Source organism: Sciurus carolinensis, chromosome 1 (genome assembly GCF_902686445.1).
Source record: "Sciurus carolinensis chromosome 1, mSciCar1.2, whole genome shotgun sequence".
In the NCBI taxonomy this organism is placed as follows: domain Eukaryota; kingdom Metazoa; phylum Chordata; class Mammalia; order Rodentia; family Sciuridae; genus Sciurus; species Sciurus carolinensis.
Window position 1 is genome coordinate 117,740,470 of NC_062213.1, and position 24,524 is coordinate 117,764,993.

The 24,524-nt window shown below is 31.0% G+C and overlaps 1 protein-coding gene across 4 annotated transcripts in view; it reads left to right on the plus strand.

The window, feature by feature from the left end:
* Positions 1-24,524, plus strand: part of Col11a1 (collagen type XI alpha 1 chain) — a 215,792-nt gene that overhangs the window by 187,213 nt on the left and 4,055 nt on the right. For all 4 annotated transcript variants that reach the window (XM_047566809.1, XM_047566801.1, XM_047566819.1 and 1 more), the window contains 11 exons: positions 7,855-7,908; positions 8,040-8,147; positions 8,626-8,679; positions 14,901-14,954; positions 15,849-15,956; positions 16,506-16,559; positions 16,669-16,704; positions 16,795-16,848; positions 18,534-18,783; positions 22,056-22,168; positions 23,593-23,661. In XM_047566809.1, coding sequence (XP_047422765.1) covers positions 7,855-7,908; positions 8,040-8,147; positions 8,626-8,679; positions 14,901-14,954; positions 15,849-15,956; positions 16,506-16,559; positions 16,669-16,704; positions 16,795-16,848; positions 18,534-18,783; positions 22,056-22,168; positions 23,593-23,661 — 954 coding nt within the window. The remainder of the gene's footprint in view (positions 1-7,854; positions 7,909-8,039; positions 8,148-8,625; positions 8,680-14,900; positions 14,955-15,848; positions 15,957-16,505; positions 16,560-16,668; positions 16,705-16,794; positions 16,849-18,533; positions 18,784-22,055; positions 22,169-23,592; positions 23,662-24,524) is intronic.

Sequence of the window (24,524 nt, forward strand, 5' to 3'; positions counted from 1 at the left end):
AGTTCATTGAAGAATGTCATTGGTATTTTCATGGGGTTTGAATTGAATTTTAAGTTACTGTAGGCAGTATGTTAATATTTTTCTTACCATCAGTGAAAATGATAGTTATTCCTTCTTTTCTTTTTTTTGAATCTACTCTCATTGTTTTGAGATTTTTGTTACGGAGGTCGTTCACTTACTTGGTTAAATTTATTTCTAGGTATTTTATTTCTCTTCATAATTACTGTGAATGAGTTTGTTTTTAGATTTCTTTCTCAGCCAGTTCATTATTGGTATATAAAAATATTATTGATTTTTTAATGTGAATTTTTTTATCCTGCAACTTTACTGAATTCTTTTATCCTTTCCAATAGTCTTTTAGTGGAGTCTTTAGTTTTTTTTTTTTTTTTTTTAATATATGGAATCAGAAAGAATCATACTTTCTGCAGAAGGAGGTAATTTGACTTCTTCCCTTACTGTTTGTATACCTTTCATTTCTTTCCCCTGCCTAGTTGCTCTGGCTAAGACTCCAAATACTATATTGACTAAGTGGTGAGAGTCGACATCCTTGTTTTGTTCCAGGTTTTAGAGAAAATGCCTTCAGTTTTTCCCCATTGTATGATGTTGATTGGGTGTTTATCATATATAGTCATTGTTATTTGTGTTGAAGCAAATTTCTTCTATACCTAGTTTGTTTAGGGTTCTTATAATGAAGGGACACTATTTTACTGAATTTTTTTTATATCCATTGAGATGATTCTATTATTCTGTTGGTGTGATGTAGTATATTTGTTGATCTGTGGATGTTGAAGCATCACTTGAACTTAGTGAATGACCTAGTTTTTCTTTTTTGCTGTGTTCTTGTTTGGTTTATTTTTTTAATATGGGTGATGCTAGACTGGTAGAGTGAGTTGGAAGAGTTCCCTCCCTTTCAATTCTTTGAAATAGTTTGAGAAGATGTGGGCTTAGTTTTTCAAAAGTTTGGTAAATGTAGCAATAAAGCTGCCTGATCCTGGACCATTCCTTTTGGGAAGACATCATTACTGATTTCATTTCATTACTTATTATTGACCTGTTCAGGTTTCCTGTGTCTGTTTTTTGCTTATCATTTTACTATTTTCATAATATAACAATGTCTATAGACCAGCCTCTTGTAGCACCTAATAATTTTACATTGGACTGTTATTGAGAAGAAAGCAATCAATTTATCAAATATATTATAATTAAAATTTTCTGTTTATTGAAAAATATTAAAAAGATATGGAAAATAAAAATTCAATTAGGAGAAAATATTTCTAACAGAGAAAACTTGTGAAGAATAATTTTTTAAAATACCTAAGTATTTCTTACAAATTCTGAAAGAAAATATTCCAATAGAAAAAAATTCAGCAAGTCATGAGAAGACATTTGACAGAAATGTCCCACAAATATACAAATAAATGAAATGTTGTTGAAATCAGGGAAATATGTGCTGAAATTCACATGGAGATAATAACAACCTATATTCACCAATTAACAAAAATTTACTTAACACCAGATGTTAGAAAAGATGTTCTCAGAAAACAATGGGGATCATCATTCACATCTATTCTTGGTTAATTTCTAATAGTCTTTTATTAGACTATTAAAACCACTTTAGAGAAATAGTTCTAAGTTGCTTAGTGGTTTCTAACCAACTTTTCCTACCAACTGGTAATTACATTTCTGGGTACATATCCTGCATTATGTCTTGCACATGTTTACCAAGAGGGGCATATTAGATGCTCATATTATATTTGTTCAGAAGAATAACTATAGAAAAGATAAATGCATTTTGTTATATTCATAAGTGAAAATATTTTATGGCCATGAAAATGAATATATTAGGGATGCTTGAATCAAGAGGATTGACTCTAAAAACCTATTAAGCAGAAAATATATTACCAACTAAGATGGTTTGACATATTTTCTGAGTTTATGCTGGTGTGAAGATGTACATTCAGAAAATGTACAAACAGGTCTTCAAATTTTGAATTCTGATGTTTTCCTGGGCTAGTGATATGCATATCATAAAAGAGAATCATTGGGCAGCTTCTGATGAGCAAAGTGTTGGTACTCTATAAGGTATTATATTGCTAAACTACAATATAAAATATTAAATGCATTTTCAGTGTATGACATTTTCAATTTATGATGAGTTTATTGTAATAAAACCCCATTAGAAGTTGAGGAATATCCATATATGTACAAAATCTTGAACTGCAAAATAATATATTTCAAGATTTTGTTTATATATATAATTTGCAAAAAAGTAAACTTGGTTAGTATTCAAACTACGTGGTAAAAATAGTAAAAAATGATAAAGTAATGATTAACAAAAGTTTAGGATGGTAGTTATTTCTGTACAACAAAGTGCAAAAGCATGTAGGAAGTTACTGATACTGAGTTGCATTATATAATGAATTCCTATGTTGAGAATCTAAGATCATAAAGTCATTTTAAATAATAATTTATGCAAATATGATGGGCTATTTTAATCTATTTCAGTTATTTGTTAACAAAATTAGAAGACTATGTATTCATGAATTATTAATGGAATGAGAAATATGGTAACTACACATTGCTTAAAGAGTGATTCACATGCATTTTGATACGATAGAATAATCAGCCTTAGGTCAGCATGATTGAACAATAATAGCATGAAAGTTTTCTTCACTTAAAATGTGACATCATAAAAAATGTGACATCATTAAATAAGACCTGAATGCTGTTTAGCACAATGTGCTAAATTGTTTCCTAAATTAGGTTGACATAAACTATTATGCTCATAACTGACTTCATCTGTTTTACATAGTAATCTATTTTCTTAGACAAAGTAAAATATATTTTGATGGGTGAAAATTATTCTAACAATAATAACCTTATTACTGAAATTATGATTTGCTTTGATATAATACTTGGAATTAATACTTGTAATCTTTTAAATTATAGTCAAACAAATTAATTTAGTCAAGAGTTCTATCCTAGCTTAAATAGGTGCTTTAGCTACAAAAACTATAGAAAAACAGTAATTAGTATTACTTAGTTCTTTTGCAACATGTGAACTGACATCTTTCATATGTTAATGTCAGAAAGCAAAAGTTTAGAATGCAGTTGCATTAGAATCAATCACACCCAGTCTCAAATCTGTTTTGTTACCACAGAATGTGACATGGAAAAGTTAATTTCTTTGAGTCTCTATTTTCTCATTTATAAAGTGGGCATAATAACTAAGTTCAAAGCAAAAGTGAGGACTAAATTAAATTAATACTATGTATATTTAAAGCAGCAAGCCCAATGCCTACATTTTTCAGGAGTGCAAATAGTAGATAGATGTTATTGTCAACATTGAATAAAAGTTTCAAATTGTAGCATTATTCATAGATCTATTGATCATTAAATAAAATATATAGGTAAAAGATTAAACTATATCTAATTTTACAGCTATATAATTTAAAGGAAAACTTATTAGCAATAAGTAACTTTATAATAGACTAGCTTTGTTTCTTGTTGAATTTTTCATTTTCATTTGAATTTTGTAGTGATCAATACTGAATTGAGTGGTGCACATGTGAAAAAATTCAAAATATTAAGGAAATACATTTTCAAAGCACAGAATATTGTAATTTTGTTGACCCAATACATATTTATATTATTTATTCCTTTGTGTAAATTCATGTAACATATACTACAAAGGAATTTCCTTTGAGAATGATTGCAAAAAAGGGGAGAATTTAAATTCATAACAATTGCATATAATTTTTCATGAATTAGATTTATAAAACAAGAGAGATGCAGTACTAATATGAGAAATAATAATGGAATTAAACAGAATTAACTGAGAAGAAAATATTTGGGAACTTACAAGTAGTGTGCCAATGTGAGGTCATTCTTCATACACTACACATATGTGAGGTTACTTTTCTTTTTTTAATTTGGTCAAGTGAAGAATTGTTTTGCAATCTATTTCCCTTTAGTCCACCTGGAACAGGTAGTCTTAAGTAAGCTTTGTATGTATTTTGTGGAAGTTAACATTTCTCCTACCTTTAGCTTCCCTACTTTGGAAAGGTAGACCAATAACAGTTTTGCTATAATATATATAGCAGATGTATCAATAACTAGAAATGTGTTCAAAATATTATCATTTTTCTGTGAATTAATTTGACAAATATTGATTGTAATGCTTTGAGTGGCAGTAACAGAAACAGCATTCTGATGGTCATTAAACAAGTAGAAAAATTATGTTGTTATTTGTTACTACATGTACTTTAGGTCATGCATTTATAATACTGGAGAATAATTGTCTCTTTCCTTAAGGCACCAGAAGATAGTATAGCTTATATCAATATGCCTTGAAATGTTGACACTCAAGTTATCAGATCCCTTTACTGAAAAAAATTATAGAACTAAATAATTTTAACCCTACAAATTGAAAGTACACATATTAAATGGAATTTTAAAGTCCAGTTCATATTACCAAAGGAAAGCTTACAATAGAAATTAAAATAAATGATATTTTTTGATTGAAAATAGTTAAATTGATTTAACTTTATTTTTTAAATACTCAAAATATTAGTGTTTTTAATACTGCTTAGGAAAAACTGTCCAAATTTTTTTTCCTTTGTGGCTATTGGGAATTGAACCTAGGAACCCTCTGCCAATGAGCTAAATCTGCTGCTCTTTTAATTTATTATTTTTTTAATTTTGAGATAGGATCTCAGAATCACCCAGCTGGCCTTGAACTTGCAGTTCTCCTGCCTTAGCCTCCTGAGTAGCTGTTATAATTTTTTAATGTGAAAAATAAGAATACTTGTTGGTTTAATACATGTGTAAATGTTTCCCCAAACATCTGATTGCACTCTAAATTTCAGCAGAGCTGATTTTACTAGTATCTGAAGTCAGACCATTCTCAAATTCCTGCCTTTCTGTAAGTTTCCTCTTTCCTCTTCGCTCTCCAACCCCAACATAAGCATGCTTGCCAGTATTCTGCCCCTGTGACCTGCATGTATGCCCAGACTCTTTGCTGTCAGCCTGACTGAACCACTTGCACTTCTCTGAAGAGGGCCATGCCCTTTTCATTCTCTGCCTTTGTGCTTGCATGTAAATGTTCAGAAGGTAAACTGTTCTAAGGAAGCATCCCTCCCTCATCTACACACACTGTAAGATTCAGATCAGAGATTCAATTTTTAGGAAAGCTCTCCCTACTGCCAAACTGTATCAGTGTACCTATTTTGTAAACCTACCTTGCCTTCATTTATTTTACAGTGTAGTCTATTTATTAACTTTTATGTCTGTCTCTGTAACTAAATTTTGGAAACTCCCTTAGGATTGCAATTTTATATTTTATTTGTATTCAGCATGCATAGCACATTTCTGGAATATAAGTAATATTTATATATTTGTGAATAAGTGGAAGAATGGATAAATTTTGGACATATTGTAAAATATTAACAAGGGGAAGATGATAATAATAGATATTTTGTAGGAATTATATTTTTCAAAGATAGGAAAATCTGTTTTAGCAGCAAATACCAGTGAAGAATAAACTAGGGCCTCTTGATACAAACATACGAAAAATAACCAAAAGAAGAATTTTTCTGTATGCATTGTTTTAGTCCATTTTGTGCTGTTCTAACTGAATACCACAGTCTGGATAATTTCAAAGGAACAAAAATGTTCCTTTGAAACCATGAAATGTTCATGGTTCTAAGACTGGGAAATCTAAGACTGATGGTCTGCATCTGTCAAGGGCCCTCTTGCTGCATCACCAGGGCAGAAGGGCAGAGGTGGGAGGGTATGAGACATCACATGGATGGATCTCATAGCCTCAAGTCCTCTTATAACCATTATAATCATCCATGAGACCATTAGGCCCCACCTCCCAGTGGTTTTGCATTACCAATTAAGTTTCCAACACTTGCTTTTTGAAGATGCATTTAAATCATAGGAGGCACAATGAGTTTTTTTCAAAGGAAATTTCCAACTTTCCTGGGAAAAGCAAGTCTGCTTTCATCTTAGTTTTTCTTAAAAAGTAAAATTCTTTGTCATTTGGGAGAAAATGAAATGAATAAATTAAAATGAGAAAATGACTGGAACAGCTATTTAATAAGGACTCACACAGTGACAGGTACATATAAGGAAAAGGTCCTTTTAAGGTGGAAAAACCCCATATTTTAATCATAATCTTTGTGTTGTAGTTCAGTTATGTTAAAACTCTCTAGGCTCTTCAAACTCAGATTTTATTTCTCTATCTTGGCATAACTTGCTGTATGGTTTGAGTTTTAAAAATCAGCCATTGGTAAATCTATGCTATAAAGTTCATGTATTAAATGTAATCCTTTGAGTTTAAGGCTGCATAAATTTATGTCACTAATTTAAGGAAAAATCTTCATTTTCATGAATAAGGAATAACTTTTATTTTATTGAGCTCCATTGTTTGTTTCCAAATTAATAGTTACTGTGATTGTTTTATCTACTTTGCATTGTGTAGTATTTTAAATATCACAGCAAAATAATTAATGGCTCAACATTTAACAGTGAGAAAGAGTCAAAGCTTATGCTTAACTGCAGAAATCTTCTTGCATAAATAATATGATGTTTAAAATATATGCTTTGAAATGTTATTTTATGTATTATTAAGAGCATATTGCTACCACGTCAAGAGACGACTGTATAGAATTTATACACTTCTTATATTGTTATTGAGGCACCATGAATGTCCAATATTAAATGAGGTTACAATGCTGATATTGAGAAAATAATTGCCAGTGTTGTCTTCATTATTCTCTGAGATAAAATGAGTTCATGGAATTCTCTAAGTTTGATGAAGTGTTTGATGTTTCATTTTAAATATGAATTTAAAAGACATGTGAAAGTCTTGCATGTATTCACCATTAGAATTTTATGACAACATCTGAAAAATTTTTTAAAAAGTAATTTCTCATTCTTCACTTTATTTTCACCAAATAACACCACATGGCTACTCTCTCCAGCTTCCAGCTCCAATCTTGGTTGATGCTTTTGAGCATAATCATTGAGATTACTGAAGTAAACAAATGAAAAACAAGAGGAACTGGGGAAGAACTTGCTTGAAAAGCAAGTTCTAGGAGATCACCAAGTTCTTACTTAATCTTTCTGTACTTATTCTTTTGTATGACATCTTGAGTGTAAATTTTTTTTCTATTTTTGCTCTAATGGTAGTTTTTAAAAAGTGGTACTATTTTTTAATGTTACTTATTTCCATGAATTACATAGTTCCAGAGAAGGAAAATACTCAATGAACCATCATGATTATAAATGTTTCTTTAACTGGGACATGATCTTTTAAGAATGTGTAAATATATGGATGTTCTTAGATTAAGAAGGGGCCCACTCTAAAAACATACATAAGAATGGAAATAAAGTTTGGTACATTAAATTCATCCCTGACAATTCAACATAAGTGATATCTGAGTATTTTATATGCATAATAACCATCTTGATTCATCAGCATTTTTAAACACTTTATTTTTTACCATTAACTTACCTTGGCATTATGTGATTTTCTATAGTCTACCCTGAGTTTTACTTTTAATATTTGGAGTGGAAGCTTGTACGTGCAAATCATTTTAATTTTCCACACTGTGTTTTAAGCCAAGTAACAATAGAAAATCACAATTTATTAGTCTGTTAAAATTAAATTGGAGTATTTGTAAATAAATCCTGAATTGTATTATATGTAACACTTTTTTTTTTTTTTTTTTTTTGCGGTGCTGGAGATTGAACCCAGGGCCTTGTGCTTGCAAGGCAGGCACTCTACCAACTGAGCCATACCCCATCCCTGTAACACATATTTTAAGTGTGGTTTTATGTTTATAGGGTCCTCCTGGAGCTGCAGGTGCAGAGGGAAGACAAGGTGAAAAAGGGGCTAAGGTAAAATATACTTTATAAAAATTATTTCAAAAACTATAATACCTTAAACAGCATTTATTCCAATACATTTAAAAATAATAAAATGTGCTTTTATGATTATGAGTGTGTTTGCATACTTTATTTTCTAATAGGGAGAAGCAGGTGCTGAAGGTCCTCCTGGGAAAACTGGCCCAGTTGGTCCTCAGGGTCCTGCTGGAAAGCCTGGTCCAGAAGGTCTCCGGGGCATCCCTGGCCCTGTGGTGAGTGAGCATCTTGGCTGAAAAATGCTGCTTTGAAAATAACATCTATTTTCAATAAATTATGCATTAAAATGTTTCTGACAGCATATTTCATAAGTTATAGTGAGAATGTTTTTGTGGGAATTCAGTAATTATTATGTATAGATATTCTTGCATTATTTAAGTAAGTCATTTATTTAATAAATTCATGGTACAGTTCTAACTTGCAAAGGTAGAATAGGGAGCTAAACTCTAACTTCTCAATAACAAACTTTTTGTGCATTCCTCTGTGCACACATACAGATGCATGGCTGTATTACATATGGACATGTACATAGTCAAAATTTTAAGCACAAAATTGCTTACAATACTTGTAAATGTTTTCTGTGTAGTAGAATTCACAGGAGATATGTGCTGCTTTCCTTTCTGCATTTCCAAAATTGAAAAAAATAATGCACAATCATTTATTAATAAAACATGATTTTTTTTTTTCCTGTAGGGAGAACAAGGTCTCCCTGGAGCTGCAGGCCAAGATGGACCACCTGGTCCTATGGTGAGTAGCATCTTTTTCATTATTTGAAAAGAGAAACTTCCTGAAGCAAAATTGTTTATAAGCTAAAATTCCTGAAAGTTTAGATTCTAAGTCAGTTTGTACTTTATACAATATTCAAGGAAGTATATTACTTAGACCCCAAAAGAGTAAAATATTTCTAACTGATAGATACACGGAAAAGACGCCACTTGATCAGAAGAGTGTTCCTTTTTTTTTTTTTTTTTAACCTTTTGGATGAAAAAATTATTTCCCCTCAGAATAAAATGCCACTAATGGCCTTGCAAGTCATTTTCCTAGTACAGACAGTTCCCCAAAATGCATGCAATTAAACTTTGCTTCCTGGTGCTTCATTTAAAAGAGTAATGTTGGTACAGGCTTACAGTGACTCCTTGACCAAATAAGTGGTTCCTTCTGTGAGACATATTGGCTGAAAGATAAGACACTAAACCCCATTAGTGCAAAAAGATACGATTATAACAACATTCAAGTTTAGTCGCTGTTATAAACATTATGTACAAACTATAGGCTTGAGAAATGTAGTAAAGCAATTATTGACTAGCCTACTATTTAGAGATGCAGTTTATTGTAGCATCCAAGCTATCTTTGCTAAAATTTGGGCAGAAAATGAGAAAAAAAGACATGATCTTTAAAATCATTTCTTAGTAGATGACTTGTTTGCTTTATGAATGGATCAGTTTCACACTATAGATATTTTACCTTCACTATCCCAAAATAGTTATGTTAAAGGATTAATCAAAGCAGCAAGTAGAATACACTGTACAATGCAAGTGTGGTGAATATTGGTTTAAATGGCCAAGTTCCTCCACGTAGTAATTTAAATCTTAGTCAAAAGCCTCTTGTCATGGATATATTATCTCAGAAGTTCGTACATACCCAAAAAACCATCAAAACTCAGATTCACAATCATATTCAAGAGGGATTCCAGTCACGTTTTTTAGACAGCACCATTTCCCCTCGCATATCATCAAGTATTTCATAAATGTTACAGGTATTATTTTAAAATTTTGCTGAAGAAGTTAAAGATTACTTATTTGTTAACTGGATAAGTATCGTCAAATTGTAATTGACTTCAAGCCGGAGATTATCAACTGGGCACATAATCTTGTCCATATAGAAATGGGGTCCTGTCTGAAGCAGGATCACTCTACATCTACAGTACTCTTTAGGAAATATTCTTCTTTACTATGGTAAGTGCCTAACTGCACAGGGTCAGAGCCTGGAAGAAAAAAATACTCTACCTTAATGTCATCCTAAAATTTGCCAGAGGTTTTTTTCTTATTATTTCAGGGTTTTCAATAAGTATACTGACCTTTCTGCAGATGAAATAAAAAAGTACCATGCTGGAGATTTCCTTTAGCTAATATTAAAAATAAAACCATCAGGCATACCACCTGATTCCAGCTTGCAGAAGTTTGTACTTCTGACTCATAAGCAAATGTAAGTTTAGAGTACAAGGCTCTGAACAATTCAAACCCACTTAGGAACAGAAATGATGAACCTCGGAAGTAAGCAGCATGGGCCTACTCAATTCTCTGACTGCTGGTTTTGTTGGAGAATACTTATGACATGAATATAGTATAGCTTTTTCATAGCTTTGGGTAGTCTTGGCTGTGGTGTCTAATCTCTATGAAAATGTGCTTAGTCCATGAGGTGAGGGTGGATTGAGCATTCACCTCCAGGATGCTACTTATGGCAATTTAATGAGCTTTTTAACTTAGCTAAAAATTATTTATTATAATAGATAATATTTTAATCAGAGTGAGAAGTAGTTTATTATGGTTACTGTTTAACATCATTGACTGAATTCAAACTCTCTATTTTTCAAATACGTGCACTGCCATTTACCTGTGGAATGACATTAGAAAAATTGTTCTTCTCCCTCCCTCTTTCTCTCTATTTCTCTGTATCTGGGTGTGTGTGTGTGTATTTCTCTCTAGTTTTAGTTTCTTCATTTATAAAATGGGATTAAGAGCATCTGTTACATGAAATGCCATAAAATTTAAATGAGTTAAATTTAGTTACTAACATCTTCTACCTCATGGGATTTTTATGACTGTTAAATGAGTAATTTTTATACCACTAAACCAATTGATGGGCACTAGTAATATAAAATAAAGAATTAAGTGAATAAAATACTGATAAATATTTTGAGAAACATCAGTTGTGTATTCTTAGTGAAAGGAACTAATTTCACCTCAGTTTATGTGTGTGTGTTTGTATGTGTTATCAATAATCCGGTTTGGAAGATGTTGACTATTAGAGTGAACAGAGAAGGTCAACATGTAGTTACAATTTCAGCAGTTAGAACACATGATAAGTACTATAATGGAATCAAGCAGAGGATGATAAGAATAGTCTTATATCCAGAATAAGACCATTTAAATAATTTCCACTCTGGATTCTTCCCGGATTAGAAGTATGATTAGATTATGAAAGAAGGTAAAAAGAGTTGTAAATGTGGATAAGATGTAGGAGGTGAGACTAACAGAGATTTGAAAATTTACACAGTTTATATTCAATTCGGAAAATAATTCACAATAAAATTGTTATGAATATAATTTCTCCATATTTTATTTTTTTCCTTTAAATAAAGGAAAAAATTACCTTTTAAAATATTACCTTTTTAAATATGTTTGCACAAATATTCAAGTCTAGCAAGATTCAGCTTGTTACAGGAGTTCTGAAGCTGTCTATTGGGTCTCTTCTCCTCTTCTAGAAGCTGCCTGTAACTTCCTACAGCAGTTCCACTAGGCAAAGCCACCAAGGTCCTCCCTTTCCCTAGTGTTTAAATCTGGTTAGCTGTTCAATAAGTAAACTTATTGGATTTCATCTTTCCAGATTGACTAGTACCTAATTAGACAATTTGAACTCCAACAGATGATCCATCGTCAGCATAGATAATAATTTAACAATTTTATAGGAACTTTATGGAGACAAAATTCTTTAAAGAGAAATGAACAGATATTAAATCTCTAAAAATGATATTAACTTGTTGTCTGCTCCACTCTATCTTATCCAACTTTACTAGAGTTTTGTGGAAGTACTGTGTATGTCTTTTACTTTAAAAAGCAAAATAAAAATGATAAAATTTAACTTAAACCTCTATGTATGCATTAATCCTATATATGTGCAATACACCCATGTGTATGTATACAGATCTATATGGACAAGAATACATTTAGAATCCTCATATGGAACTTACGTCACAAAAGTAGAAAATGTAGGTGCAAATAGGAAGACTAAGACAATGATGAGCCTATAAACAATTTTGTTCTTATTTCTACTTTTAAGTGGAACTGCTGGTTTCTTGAGTACAGAGTGAAAATTAAATGTGAATAAGAGTGTTTTAAAGAGAAAAATAGTGGTAACTAAATTCTTCTGCCTGCTACAGATCAAAATTAATGTGGTTTAATTAACTAAAAACTAATATTTATTTGATCTTTTTTGAAGGCAGAAGTAACATTTAGTTTTAAGCTTTTATTTTGTTTTGCTTCATATTCTTTTAAAATCCTATTCATTCCAATGTAATGGAAATATTAATCATTATTTATCTTTGGACAAGTTTACTTTAATATTATTATATATTCCTTCTTTTAACAAAGTGATAAATAAAATGTCTGATAGCATTATTTTTCAAACATAAAAGCCTGAATAAAAACTAGGATGGGTTATTGAATCACAATTTTATTTTTTTTCTTTAATGCTATATTTAAACTATGTAAAAGAGGATGACATGCTTGACATTTCATAATGATTAAACAGGTTGAAATAATAAAACACTTGCTTTCCACCAAATTAAATAATATCTCATGATTTTATCTTTTAAAGAAAGTGTGGGATCTGCAGTTTCTTTAAGTTTCAATACATTAGAGCTTTGAGATGCAGATCAAGCAAATATTCCATAAAGGATAATACTGCAGGGGGAATGTTTGCTTGTGTATTCTACACACTTAAGAATGTATGGTCCCTGTTTTCCATTTCTCTTTATTGCATATGAATTATGTATTTCCCTAGGGGTTTTCAATTTACAATATCCTAAACAGGAAATAGAAAACATGTAACTTGGAATAACATTTTTATATGCACAGTTGTTGTTTTTGATATGTTCCGAGTTCAGACGGGTATTTATAACAGCTCTCAATATCATAACATTATCAATTTCTATTTCCAGCTGATGAAAATACAAAATTGATTTTGCTTGGCAAATTCATCCATAGACATAGTTTGTAATTTCATAAGAACTTATTAACTTAGAGGAATACTCTTTAACTCCTTCATGAATAATTGTATAGAAAATATGTAAAATGCATTTGAAACACAAAATAATGTCTAGTATATTTCTTATGATGCCCTGAGGAATTATAATTACTATTTTCTTTTTTGCTATTTTAACTTGTACTATCATAATAGGATGAGAAAGATGATAGGTCCCCATCTGTATCATAACTAAAGCTAATGATAGTAATTGATATTTGTGTTATGCTTCACTGTTTATTGAGTCTTTGATAAGCCTGATTTTTCTTTCATTATCTCAATATTAAGACACAGTTACTTTTAGTATACTTTTATGAATAAAACTCAGAGGTATAAGATTTAGAGTTCAACATTTGTGACTACAACAGTAACTGAATATTGATGCCCAACAGGCAACATCTTTGTTTTCCCATTTACAGCAAAATTTTTGAAAAGTGTATGGTATGCCTGAAAGTTTGAATATAAAATGAGAGGTGAAGAAAGAAAAAATATATATATAGCCTCTTTAAATAGTTTTGGGGTTCTTTGTTTTTGTACTAGTGGTTGAACCCAGAGGTGCTTTACCACTGAGCTATCTCCCTAACCTCTTATACTTTTTAAATTTTTGTTTCAGTTTCAGAGAATGTATGTATTTTTAACTGCCATATATCAAGTGTAACTAATATTCTTAAATATTTCAAGTACATAGTTCTTTATTACAATTAGTTTTTTGGCAGTGCTAGGGATCAAACCTATGATTACATTTTTATTAGAATGATTTTCCCAGGCTTCTTTTATGCCTCTTTATTCTAATGCATAGTCTGACACCTGCCCTAATAGTTATATAAACTCTCTAAATGATTACCTGATTGCTTCCTTTACCCATTTATATTATTTCCTTTAAAATGTGCTATTGGAGCTTCCTATAAAACAATTTTTTAAAATATGCTGTTGGGCAACATTACTTCCTTTTCACCAGTCTTTTCTGATAAGACCAAAAAAAGTAGATGCAAATTATGTACATTTAATTATAAAATTATTAAGATGCTAAACTAAATAAGTCATATTTTTATTTTAATATTCATCATTCTCTATGCTGCTCTGATGTGCATATTGATTAACTGGATTTAGGGTCTGATACCACAGAATAATGTTTCTTAAGCCTTAATGAGCATCAGATCTATGAAACAGATTACTGGATTCCACACACATTTCTGATTCCATTGATCTGGATAAGGTCTAATAATTTCTTTCTAAGAAGTTCACAGTTGATACCGATGCTGATGTTTGGATGACAGCACTTTGAGAGATTCATTACCATAGAATATTCTAATGTTCTTTGTTGTTGTTATTGTTGTTGTTTTGGGGATTGAACCCAGGGCGTTGCCCATACTAGTCAAGTACTCTGCCATTGAACTGCACCCCAATTGGGTATTCCAATCTACATGAAAGGGCAATGTCAAAATCCACCCTTAGAATATATTTAAAAGTGAATAGATAATTTTTAAGTCTTCTTTTTGTCTGTCTGTGGTTTAACAAAGCAGTACAATAGTTTATATTAATGCAAAAGAGAATCTAACTTAACATAAACTTGTTCGGTGATTAATTTTCTTTTCATTAGATATATGCACATTTAAAACCGCATACTTCGCATAAATTTTTTGTCTGTTAATAGAAGGATGTATGGAAATTGTCCATTTTAATATAAATATTTCCATAAACTATGACATATTTCTCAATTCATATTTATTTATTCAGAATTATCAGTATTATGGTTTTATGGTATGGCTACATTAAACTAGGATGTTTTAAACATATAAATTTTTGTAGAATTCTGAAAAATAAACTTTGATCATTATGGACTTGTTTTGAACTGAATATTCCCAAATCAAACTAGCTCTGTGATTAGTAATATGATTTTTATATTTATGACTACTCTCTGTGTTTATTTGTTTCTTATTATTTAGGGACCTCCTGGTTTACCTGGTCTCAAAGGAGATCCTGGCTCCAAGGGTGAGAAGGTAAAAGTTTTAAAATATTGTGTTGTTACACTTTTGATACAATAATAATAGGAGTCATTACTTTTACAGATTAAAACCTTTCAAAAGGAAATTTCAAAAGATAGCTTTGTCATTCTAACCATGAAAAAGATACTAACTCTCAGCTTCCCAGATGTGTTTATGCAAGAGAAAGTATGCAAAGTAATAGTGAAACATGTACCAGAATTCGGTGTTGCATCTTTTCAGCATGCCCTTTTAGAAACCATATGGAGAAAGCATATGGTTGTACTAAAATAACTATTCACAAGATAAGCAGATGGAATAGCGAAATGACCACTTTTATGTTTTAAAACATAAAAATAATTTAAACTAGAAATATCTTTCAAGTAGTAATCAGATCTCCTAAAATTTATACTGTTGTACTAAATAGAGAAAACAAGCAGTTTTTTTAATGGCATTAATATTGTTTAGATTATTTTTAAGTCTCCAAAAGTTTTTTAAAACTGCAAAGTCTCTGAAGAATAGAAATCATTTTGTATTAATTAGATGCTTATTAAAATAATGCATTTCCCATTGTTTATATCATCAATATTACTTATTGATATTATTGTTTTTTTAAGCTAGAGGATCCTCACATGAAGCACTGAGGATGATATTTTTAGAAAACATTCAGCTACATAATACACCCAAACCCTAATAAAGGTTGCACTTAATGTTAAGTAGCAAAAATCCTGTTAAGCAAGGAGAGAGGGTACATCTTAACTTTACATTCCATTTAGAAAGGTTATTTAAATGTATTTGATCTACATTTTAAATTTTTTATTTTATGAATTTAATATGCAAATGTTTTGACTAGGATTTCGTAATGGTTATAATTTATGTATTACTAAAATTTCTTTTTTCCCTCTTCCAAAGGGGCATCCTGGTTTAATTGGCTTGATTGGTCCTCCAGGAGAGCAAGGGGAAAAGGGTGACAGAGGACTCCCTGGAACTCAAGGGTCTCCAGGAGCAAAGGGGGATGGGGTAAGTAGAGGCATGGATGCTCTTACCTTCTCTCTTCCAATAATACACACAGACTTGCACATATCTCCTTAAGCATGACCAAAGAAGTACTTTAGAGCATCTTTCTTGGGGTTGGTTTTAGTGAGTGTTATTTTCAAAGTGATTTTTATTTGACATAAGAATAATAAATTAAAAGTACGAATTGTTAAAATCACAAAAATTATAGTTTAGTATTTGCACAAATATGTATTGAATCTTCATCATATGCAAATTTATTCTGAGTGCTGCAGGAATATAAAATATATATGTATACGACCTTCATACTACAGATATTTAATATAAAAGCTATTTGAGCCGTCTATTTAGCATCTCAATATCCATAGACAGTGCACCAGGTGGAAAAATTCAGATTACTTTCTAAAAGTTATTTCTCAACTTCACAATGGAAAATTTTAGGCTATTCTTAGGCATTTTTTTAATTCTATACCTTTTGGAATGTGTGTTATTATGCAAAGTATGGAAATGGAATTGCTGAGGAAAACTCATTAAATTCGATGATTCTCCCTCTAGGGAATTCCAGGTCCTGCTGGTCCCATTGGCCCACCTGGTCCTCCAGGCTTACCCGTAAGTGCAAGGCAAAGCAATCTTATAAGGTAGAGTTAAGCTTTGAGTATAACAAAGAGGTACAGATGCTGTAGATTTTTATCTCTGCTTTTGTCTTTGCATTTTCTAGGGTCCTCAAGGTCCCAAGGGTAACAAAGGCTCCTCTGTAAGTACTTCTCCCCTTGATATTTTAATTTTTCAGTGAAGTCCATTAAATTACTTTGTTTTCTACTTATGTTCACTCTTTTTCTAACAGGGACCTGCTGGCCAGAAGGGTGACAGCGGTCTTCCAGGGCCTCCTGGGCCTCCGGTAAGTGCATGTTAACAAGAATGATGTTCTGATAACTTACATCTGGAGACTGGCAGCGATTTGTTTGCAATTATAAAATGAATGAAAACAGGTACTGTCCAAACTTTTGATTTTATAACAAATGTAACTATGTCAATTAAGTAATAAAGTCTACATGCTAAGACCAATCTATGAACTGATTTGACTCTAAATAAGGAAACCTTAATTATATAATAATCTTATACATTATAATAATATCATTTATTTTTTCAAAAGAATCTTAGGATTTTTGTCATATTTTAATGAATTCAATTGATTGTATGACACAAAGATACATTTACCTAACTTTAGGAATAAAGACAAAAGTTCAGTTGCTAGGCATTGTCTTTTCTAATGCATATAATTATCGTAATAGAAGCAAAAATAATAGCGACCTTTATAAGTACTTATATTTACCAGACTTAAACACTACTAAAAGGTAGAATTACAATATATGAGTATATGAAAGAATACTTAGTTGTCTTTCTTGAGTTAAAATTTTCCAATTATGTGTGTATTAGTTTTCTCAGACTACCATAACAGCATACCATAAGACTGAGTAGAGATAAAAACAGAACATTTGATCTCACAGTTCTGGAGGGTAGGAGTCCTAATCAAGGAGTCAATAGGGCTGTTTTCTTCTGAGGGGTCTCGGGGAGGAATCTGTTCTGAACCTCTCTCCTTGATATTGTCTTCCTTCTATATGTGTCTCTGTGTTCAAATGTTCCATTTTTATAATAATGTCAGCCATGTTGGATTAGAGCCCACCCCAATGACCTCATCTTAACTCTTTCTGTCTCATATGACCCTATTTATAAATAAATTCTCAAATTTCTGAGGTATCAAGAATTATGTATTCAACATAGGAATTATTGCATGGTTCACTATAACATTATGGATTAACTATTTGGTGTGGTTCCACTTTTGTATAGACAAAAATTGAAGTCTGCCTTTCAGTGTTAATTTATAAAGATGTTAAGTTGTAGATATTGAAGCACACTGTTTATAAATTTTCTGTTTCAGAATATAAATTTTTATGAAATATAATACATCATTAGGTAGTATAAGAACTTTAAAATGTTGTTTTAATCTGTAAAGACATTTTGGGGGGGGGATGGGGTATGGGAGATTGAATGCTGGACACTTAACCACTCAGCTACATCCCCAGCCCTTTTTTTATTTTCAGTTTTGAGGCAGGGTTTTGCTAAGTTTCTTAGGACCTTTCTAAATTGCTGAGTCTAGACTCTAACTTTCGATCCTCCTGTCTCAGCCTTCTGATTTGCAGGGATTACAGGTGTGAGCCATTGCATTCAGCTGAGACTTTATATAGTTCCAGAAATACTGTGTAAATGAGTACTACTCAGAAAATCAGAGAGTAACATATATAGCATGTCAACATAAAACTATGCTAATGTGTAAAGTACCAGAAATATGACTTGTGCACCTATCTCCATATCTATACCACATATTTGTAGAAGAAACTACAAAATTAACATGTATATGTATGTATTTATATGATCTTTTCACTTATCATTCTGTAGCTACAGGAAAACTAAACCAACTATAATTTCTTCTAACCAGAACAAAACCAGCAATAACAAAATCTGCAGAATACTCTACTTTATGGAACACTCACATATTTTAAACTCACTTTGTCTCCTTTACAGGGTCCACCTGGTGAAGTCATTCAGCCTTTACCAATCTTGTCATCCAAAAAAACAAGAAGACATACTGAAAGCATGCAAGATGATATGGGCGATAATATTCTCGATTACTCTGATGGAATGGAGGAAATATTTGGTTCCCTCAATTCCCTGAAGCAAGACATTGAGCATATGAAGTTTCCAATGGGTACTCAGACCAATCCTGCCCGAACTTGCAAAGACCTGCAACTCAGCCACCCTGACTTCCCAGATGGTATGTTAATAATACATGACAAAGCAAATGTACTGATTTGCTAAGTTACTGAAGTGCATTGTGAGCTCGTTAATTCTAATTAAATGTTTAATATGCTGTCTAAATAAAATTAGAGCAAACAATTATTAATTCTACTCTTGTAGACAGAAAAAGTCATTTACACTGTGTAATTCAAGGTCTTCTTTGGAAAATCCTTGTCTGTTAAATAAGGTTTCACTGAATTGTGACAAGATGATTTTTAGATAATGATTGCTCACACAAATGTTCTTCACCTTGTAAATAACTGAGAATGGTATTATGTGTGAACTCATAGGTGCATATCACCATACAATTATTACTGACTTACTAATTTACTTTATATTAATATAGTATGTTAAAACAATTACATTAATATTAATTAATATTTGCATGATATGATCAAGTACTTTGCACTAACATGAATAATATGAATATGATTAAATAGCATAACATGAATATTTGTTCTATCAGTTTAGCAAAATTTGATGAACAGAATACTTAAGCATTGGGATAACTTGGAGCAAAAATTTTCTTTCATTGATCCGCACATATACTGTACAACTGTTCATGGTTTGTTTAATAATTATAATCAGGATAATTTATTTTGCCTAGTTCTTAGCAAAACCTATACACATCTATTTTTCTGATAAGGAAAAAGTTTCAGCTCTGCTAAGGTAGTTGCTTAAAGTCATCATTACTTAATTAAAATGGGTGGATATTTTTCTGATTTTAAACCTTCTAATTTATACTGAAATACCTTACCTCCCCTTTTACTTCCAAGAAAATATTGTTTTGCACTATCAATCACTGAATTTTATAAATGAGATCTAATACCGTGAAGATAGCAAAGTCTAAATTAATTCCTAAGTAGCCACTATAAAGGAAAAAATCATAAAATTGTACTATCCTAAGCAAAAACAATTAAAACTAAAACACATAGTTGTTAAGGATTCTGTGCAAACTGATGATTCAAGTTCTTCCAATTTATGTTTATTAGAAAAAGATATGTTTAGTTCTGTGATTTACAGAGATTCTTACTTTTAATTAGCATAATGTACACAAAGGATTTAAATGATTTAACTTGAGCCTGTGCTAGAAAATTTCCCCTTTTACTCCCAAATTTAAATATACTTGACCAATCAACAAATTTCCACTGAGGTTTTTATGACATTTAGATGAGAATACAGAGAATACAACTAAATGCTATGATTTCTTCACTTAAGATCAAAATGAATAAGGTAATCACACAAATTTGAAAATCAAATGTAAGAGCAGCATTACTGAATTATAAAAGCACATATGATTTAGAACTAGAGAAGTTTAAAAAAGTATTGTAAACTTTAGGAGTGGTAATCCCATTGTGGGCTACAGTTTCCAGTAGTTTCTGTGCAACCATCTTCATTAATTCTTCAGTGTGACAACTAAATAAGATTAATATTGATTGACTGATGCCAGGCACTGCTTTTCATACACATATTCATAGATGAACAGAAAGAATAATGCTCTTGACCTATTTATTATCTAACGGTATAGATAGGAAAACCAAAATGATTAGTAATAGCATATTATGACTGTTATTATGGAAAAGTGGACATTTATTTAACTAGGGGATGATTCCATTTTGGACAAATTCAATGTTAATATTTGAGGAGGTAACATTTAAGCTGAAACTTTAAAAAGGTAGTCAGTCATGCTCAGAATCAAGAGTATTCTAGTCAGAAGGTGCAAAACATTTGCAAAGCTTTGAAGAAGACAAGATCTTGATGTTTTCATGGAATTAAAGGGAAGTTGGTTGTGGCTGAACAATAGTGAGCAAATTGGAAAATGATTTAAAGTGGTTTTGGAGGGAAGTAAAATGAAGTCAAGGGAATTGGTTAAGAAACTCTTGGACTAATCTGGACAAGAGATGACAAAGGGCTCATTTAGAGATATGGTAGTAGAAATGAGATATGAATAAATTAGAGATAAATTGAACATAGTATCCACAGGATATTGGTCCATTGTATGAACAAAGATATCTGAATAAGTAAGCTAGAAATATATTATTTGAAAGAATATCTAATGACCATGTTAATTGAATAAAATGAAATAAAATTGGTTCCCATAAAATTCCAAATAATACATTCTTTAAAAACATATAAAAATATCAGTTATCTCTGGTTGATAAAATTTTAGATGATATTTGTTTTCTTGTATATTTTTCCTGAGAATTCCAATTTGTTTCAGATGTGAAGGTATTGGTGCTATAATCACAAAAAGTGTGAATGTTTTTGTTAAAATTTTCAAGTTACTACCTGACAAACAGTAGATGTTATTATTAAAGTACCTTCCCTGCTTTTATATAGTAGAAAGTAAACATTGAATGTGGCTGAAGTTTTGAGAGTTCCAGTACTAAACTCAGCTACCAGAGAGCTTTTAAAATGCTGAAGTTCATAACCAGTGTATTCACATAATTCAAATCACATTTGAAATAAGGTGGCAGCATGAAAATGAGCTGAAGAAATCAAAGTATTTGTCACATGTTTACCAATTTTGTCTCCTAATAATTCTTGTTAAAAAAATAATTTGTCAACTATTCAAAGAATAACTTTATGTCACTCCTAATATTGACCATCTTTACTCACTAACCCAAAAATATTAATCATGATTATTTACCTAATAAAATTTGTTCAGCCACATTGCATTAAAGGCAATAATAGCAGTTCATATTTAAATATATAAGGCAGTTATCCTTCTTAGGACCCCATTCAAAGAGGAAGCACATTTACTACAAGAATTTTTTGTATAAAATAAGGTGAAGATATGATTCCTGGGCCTAAGTAGGTACTCCATTGTTACAGATGAGTAAATGAGGTGAAAATGGAATTTTAGACTCATATTTCTAAAACAAAATACTACATAATAGATTTGGTCTCAACTAGATCTGATTCCATTATGCGTATAATTTATTATACATGGATTAACAGAATGTTATTATTTGAAGAAGTGACAATTAGACTAATATATAAAAGTGATTGGGATGCCAAGAACAAAAAAAGTATTTCAGATATGGTTCCTTTACAAAGATTTGAGGCAAAAAAGACATAAAGTCACTCCTACTAATCAAATATATACCTTAATATGCCTAAAAACAAAAAAGTAGGAAATCTGCGAACATTGACTTCCTTATTTCTCTTTAATAAAATTTAATATCTAATACATTTAATATTATTGTTAATGAACTTGTATATGACCTGCTTTTTTCTACTTTGTAGGTGAATACTGGATTGATCCTAACCAAGGTTGCTCAGGAGATTCCTTCAAAGTTTATTGTAATTTCACATCTGGTGGTGAGACTTGCATTTATCCAGACAAAAAGTCAGAGGGAGTAAGTACCAATCTGCTTTGGTGGTGAATGTTGACAGTTCCTCCCTTGTTTTTGCAATATTGAACTAAACACGAAAATTATACTGTCATATTTTCATTTATCTGCTTTTCTTACAGGGTAATTAGAGCATTTCATTTGCATAAACATGAATAAGGCACCAGAGTGACGCATAGAGTTAACAAATACTTCTTTCCTTTATTTTTTTCCCAGATGTATTCTTTAGGCACCTGCTTGCTCTCTAAGATTCTATGACTTTCCATGACACATCACAGCTGAATTTCAAATTTTAGTGCATATATAGTATTCTTCTGCCCAATTATCATATGGTAGCACTCACAGCTGCATATTATGCTCAAAATGCAAAATTTTATAAAGAATTTGTATTTTATATAAAATAAGAGTATTCTCTACACTTCCATGTTTTAAATGTTTAGTGTCTTCACACATACTCCATGCTTTTTACCTAACAGTATCAATATACTTGAGTTCTATCTTTAAAGCTACATGCAAATCATTAATATAAGGAAAGATTTTTTCATTAGTATAATTGTATTTTCCAAACATTTTGTAAGCAAGACATTTTATCTTTATCATATTCATGTAATAAATCTCATTTTCTTTAGTAAATGGTGCAGGCTTACAGAGGTAAAGGAACTCCATAAGGCAAAGCAAGTAACTTTATGTGTGATATATCTTTTTAGGAGAAAATTTAAGTTTGTGACATCAGAATGATATAGTAGGGTCAGGAGAGAAAGCAACTTCCATCTCCCAACCCAGCTTGTCATATGTCAAAGCATAATAAATCTCCTCTAGCCCCCAAAGAAATGCATGACAAAGGAAAATTCCACCCCTCACAATGATGATTCAGATTCCCTAAGGTAAAGCCTTATAAACTGATAATTTACTAATCTTTACAAATAAAAACATAAATACAAGTCTACAAGAGATTCTTCATATTCCCAGAAGGAATGATTCATCTTACTTTCTACCAAATGACTTTTCTGGGACATTTGCCCTTAGTTACTAGCTAAATATTTTCAGAATGCCTCCTTTGATACACAGTGCAGTTCCTTGCCTTGTTGGTTGACGCTGGCTGGGATTTGGAGGATTTCTTTTGTGAGAAATTACCTGAGAGTTCTACTGATGTCCCCTATCGCTCTCGGTCTGCCTTTACCAAATTGTTTCTCCCCATTTATTTTTACAACACTGAAGAGATCATGAAGAAAATGATTCAATATTTATAACATGCAATTCATAAGATCTATCTCAAATGTTGCTCCTTATCTCATTTTATCTATTATAGACCTATACTATTTTAAAAGCTCTTTAGCTTCTTAATCTTAGTGAAATTTATAGATATGGACATAAACAATACTATTCATAAAATTTACCTAACTTCTAATTTTCCCATTCCTTTACAATAGGTAAGAATTTCATCATGGCCAAAGGAAAAACCAGGAAGTTGGTTTAGTGAATTTAAGAGAGGAAAATTGGTATGTTATTACCTCAACATGAAATGGTTTATCGAAAACTCCATAAGTAGAGCTTATGTTCTCCAGCTTGCTCCATTTAGACCACTATGGTATCCTAAAGCAGTTTAATTTTGTTTGTATTAATATATCTGGAAGTATACTAAATTTACTGAAAAAAATAATCAAATAATGCAGTTCAAGACTGAAAGTCATCATAAAATGAATTTTGCTAAAAATATCAGCAAAAGTATATAATATCCATGTAAAGTCTTTGACTATCACTATTTCATTTTCTTTACTAATTTGTTCTTTTTTCTTCATTTCATTAAGAACTTTTAGCATGTACAGTTATTTTTTCTAATTGTTACCTTTGGGAATATAGTAAACAAACCTACCTTTTATTTTTATTTTAAGCCAAATGTAAGGTGTATTTCCATATAATTAACAGTTTCCTTTAAATTTTTATAAAGATATTTTAAGATTGGATCTAGACTAAAGTCATATTAAAAACAGTTTAAAATATATGTTTAAATTACTTTAATTAGGAGTTAACAAAATTTAAGTGTTTCCCACTTATCCAGATAATTATTCAATTAATTAAATTCTTTTTCAAATGCTGTTATTTTCCACTGGTGAAAATTTATACATTTATTGTTCCTAAATAAACATACATATTAATGACTTATAATTCTCTAGTTTAGGCTTCAGGTTAGATATTCACACTGTGCTAAATTCTTATTTGTGTATGAGTTTTAAAAAAATATGCAGAACCCTGTGTGTTTTGTTTTGTACAGTTTTATTTTCCTTAGAGTGCTTTACCAAAGGAAATTTTTTCCTCTAAACTCATGAAGCTCCTCAATATCTCATCTGTTAATCAGTAAGGA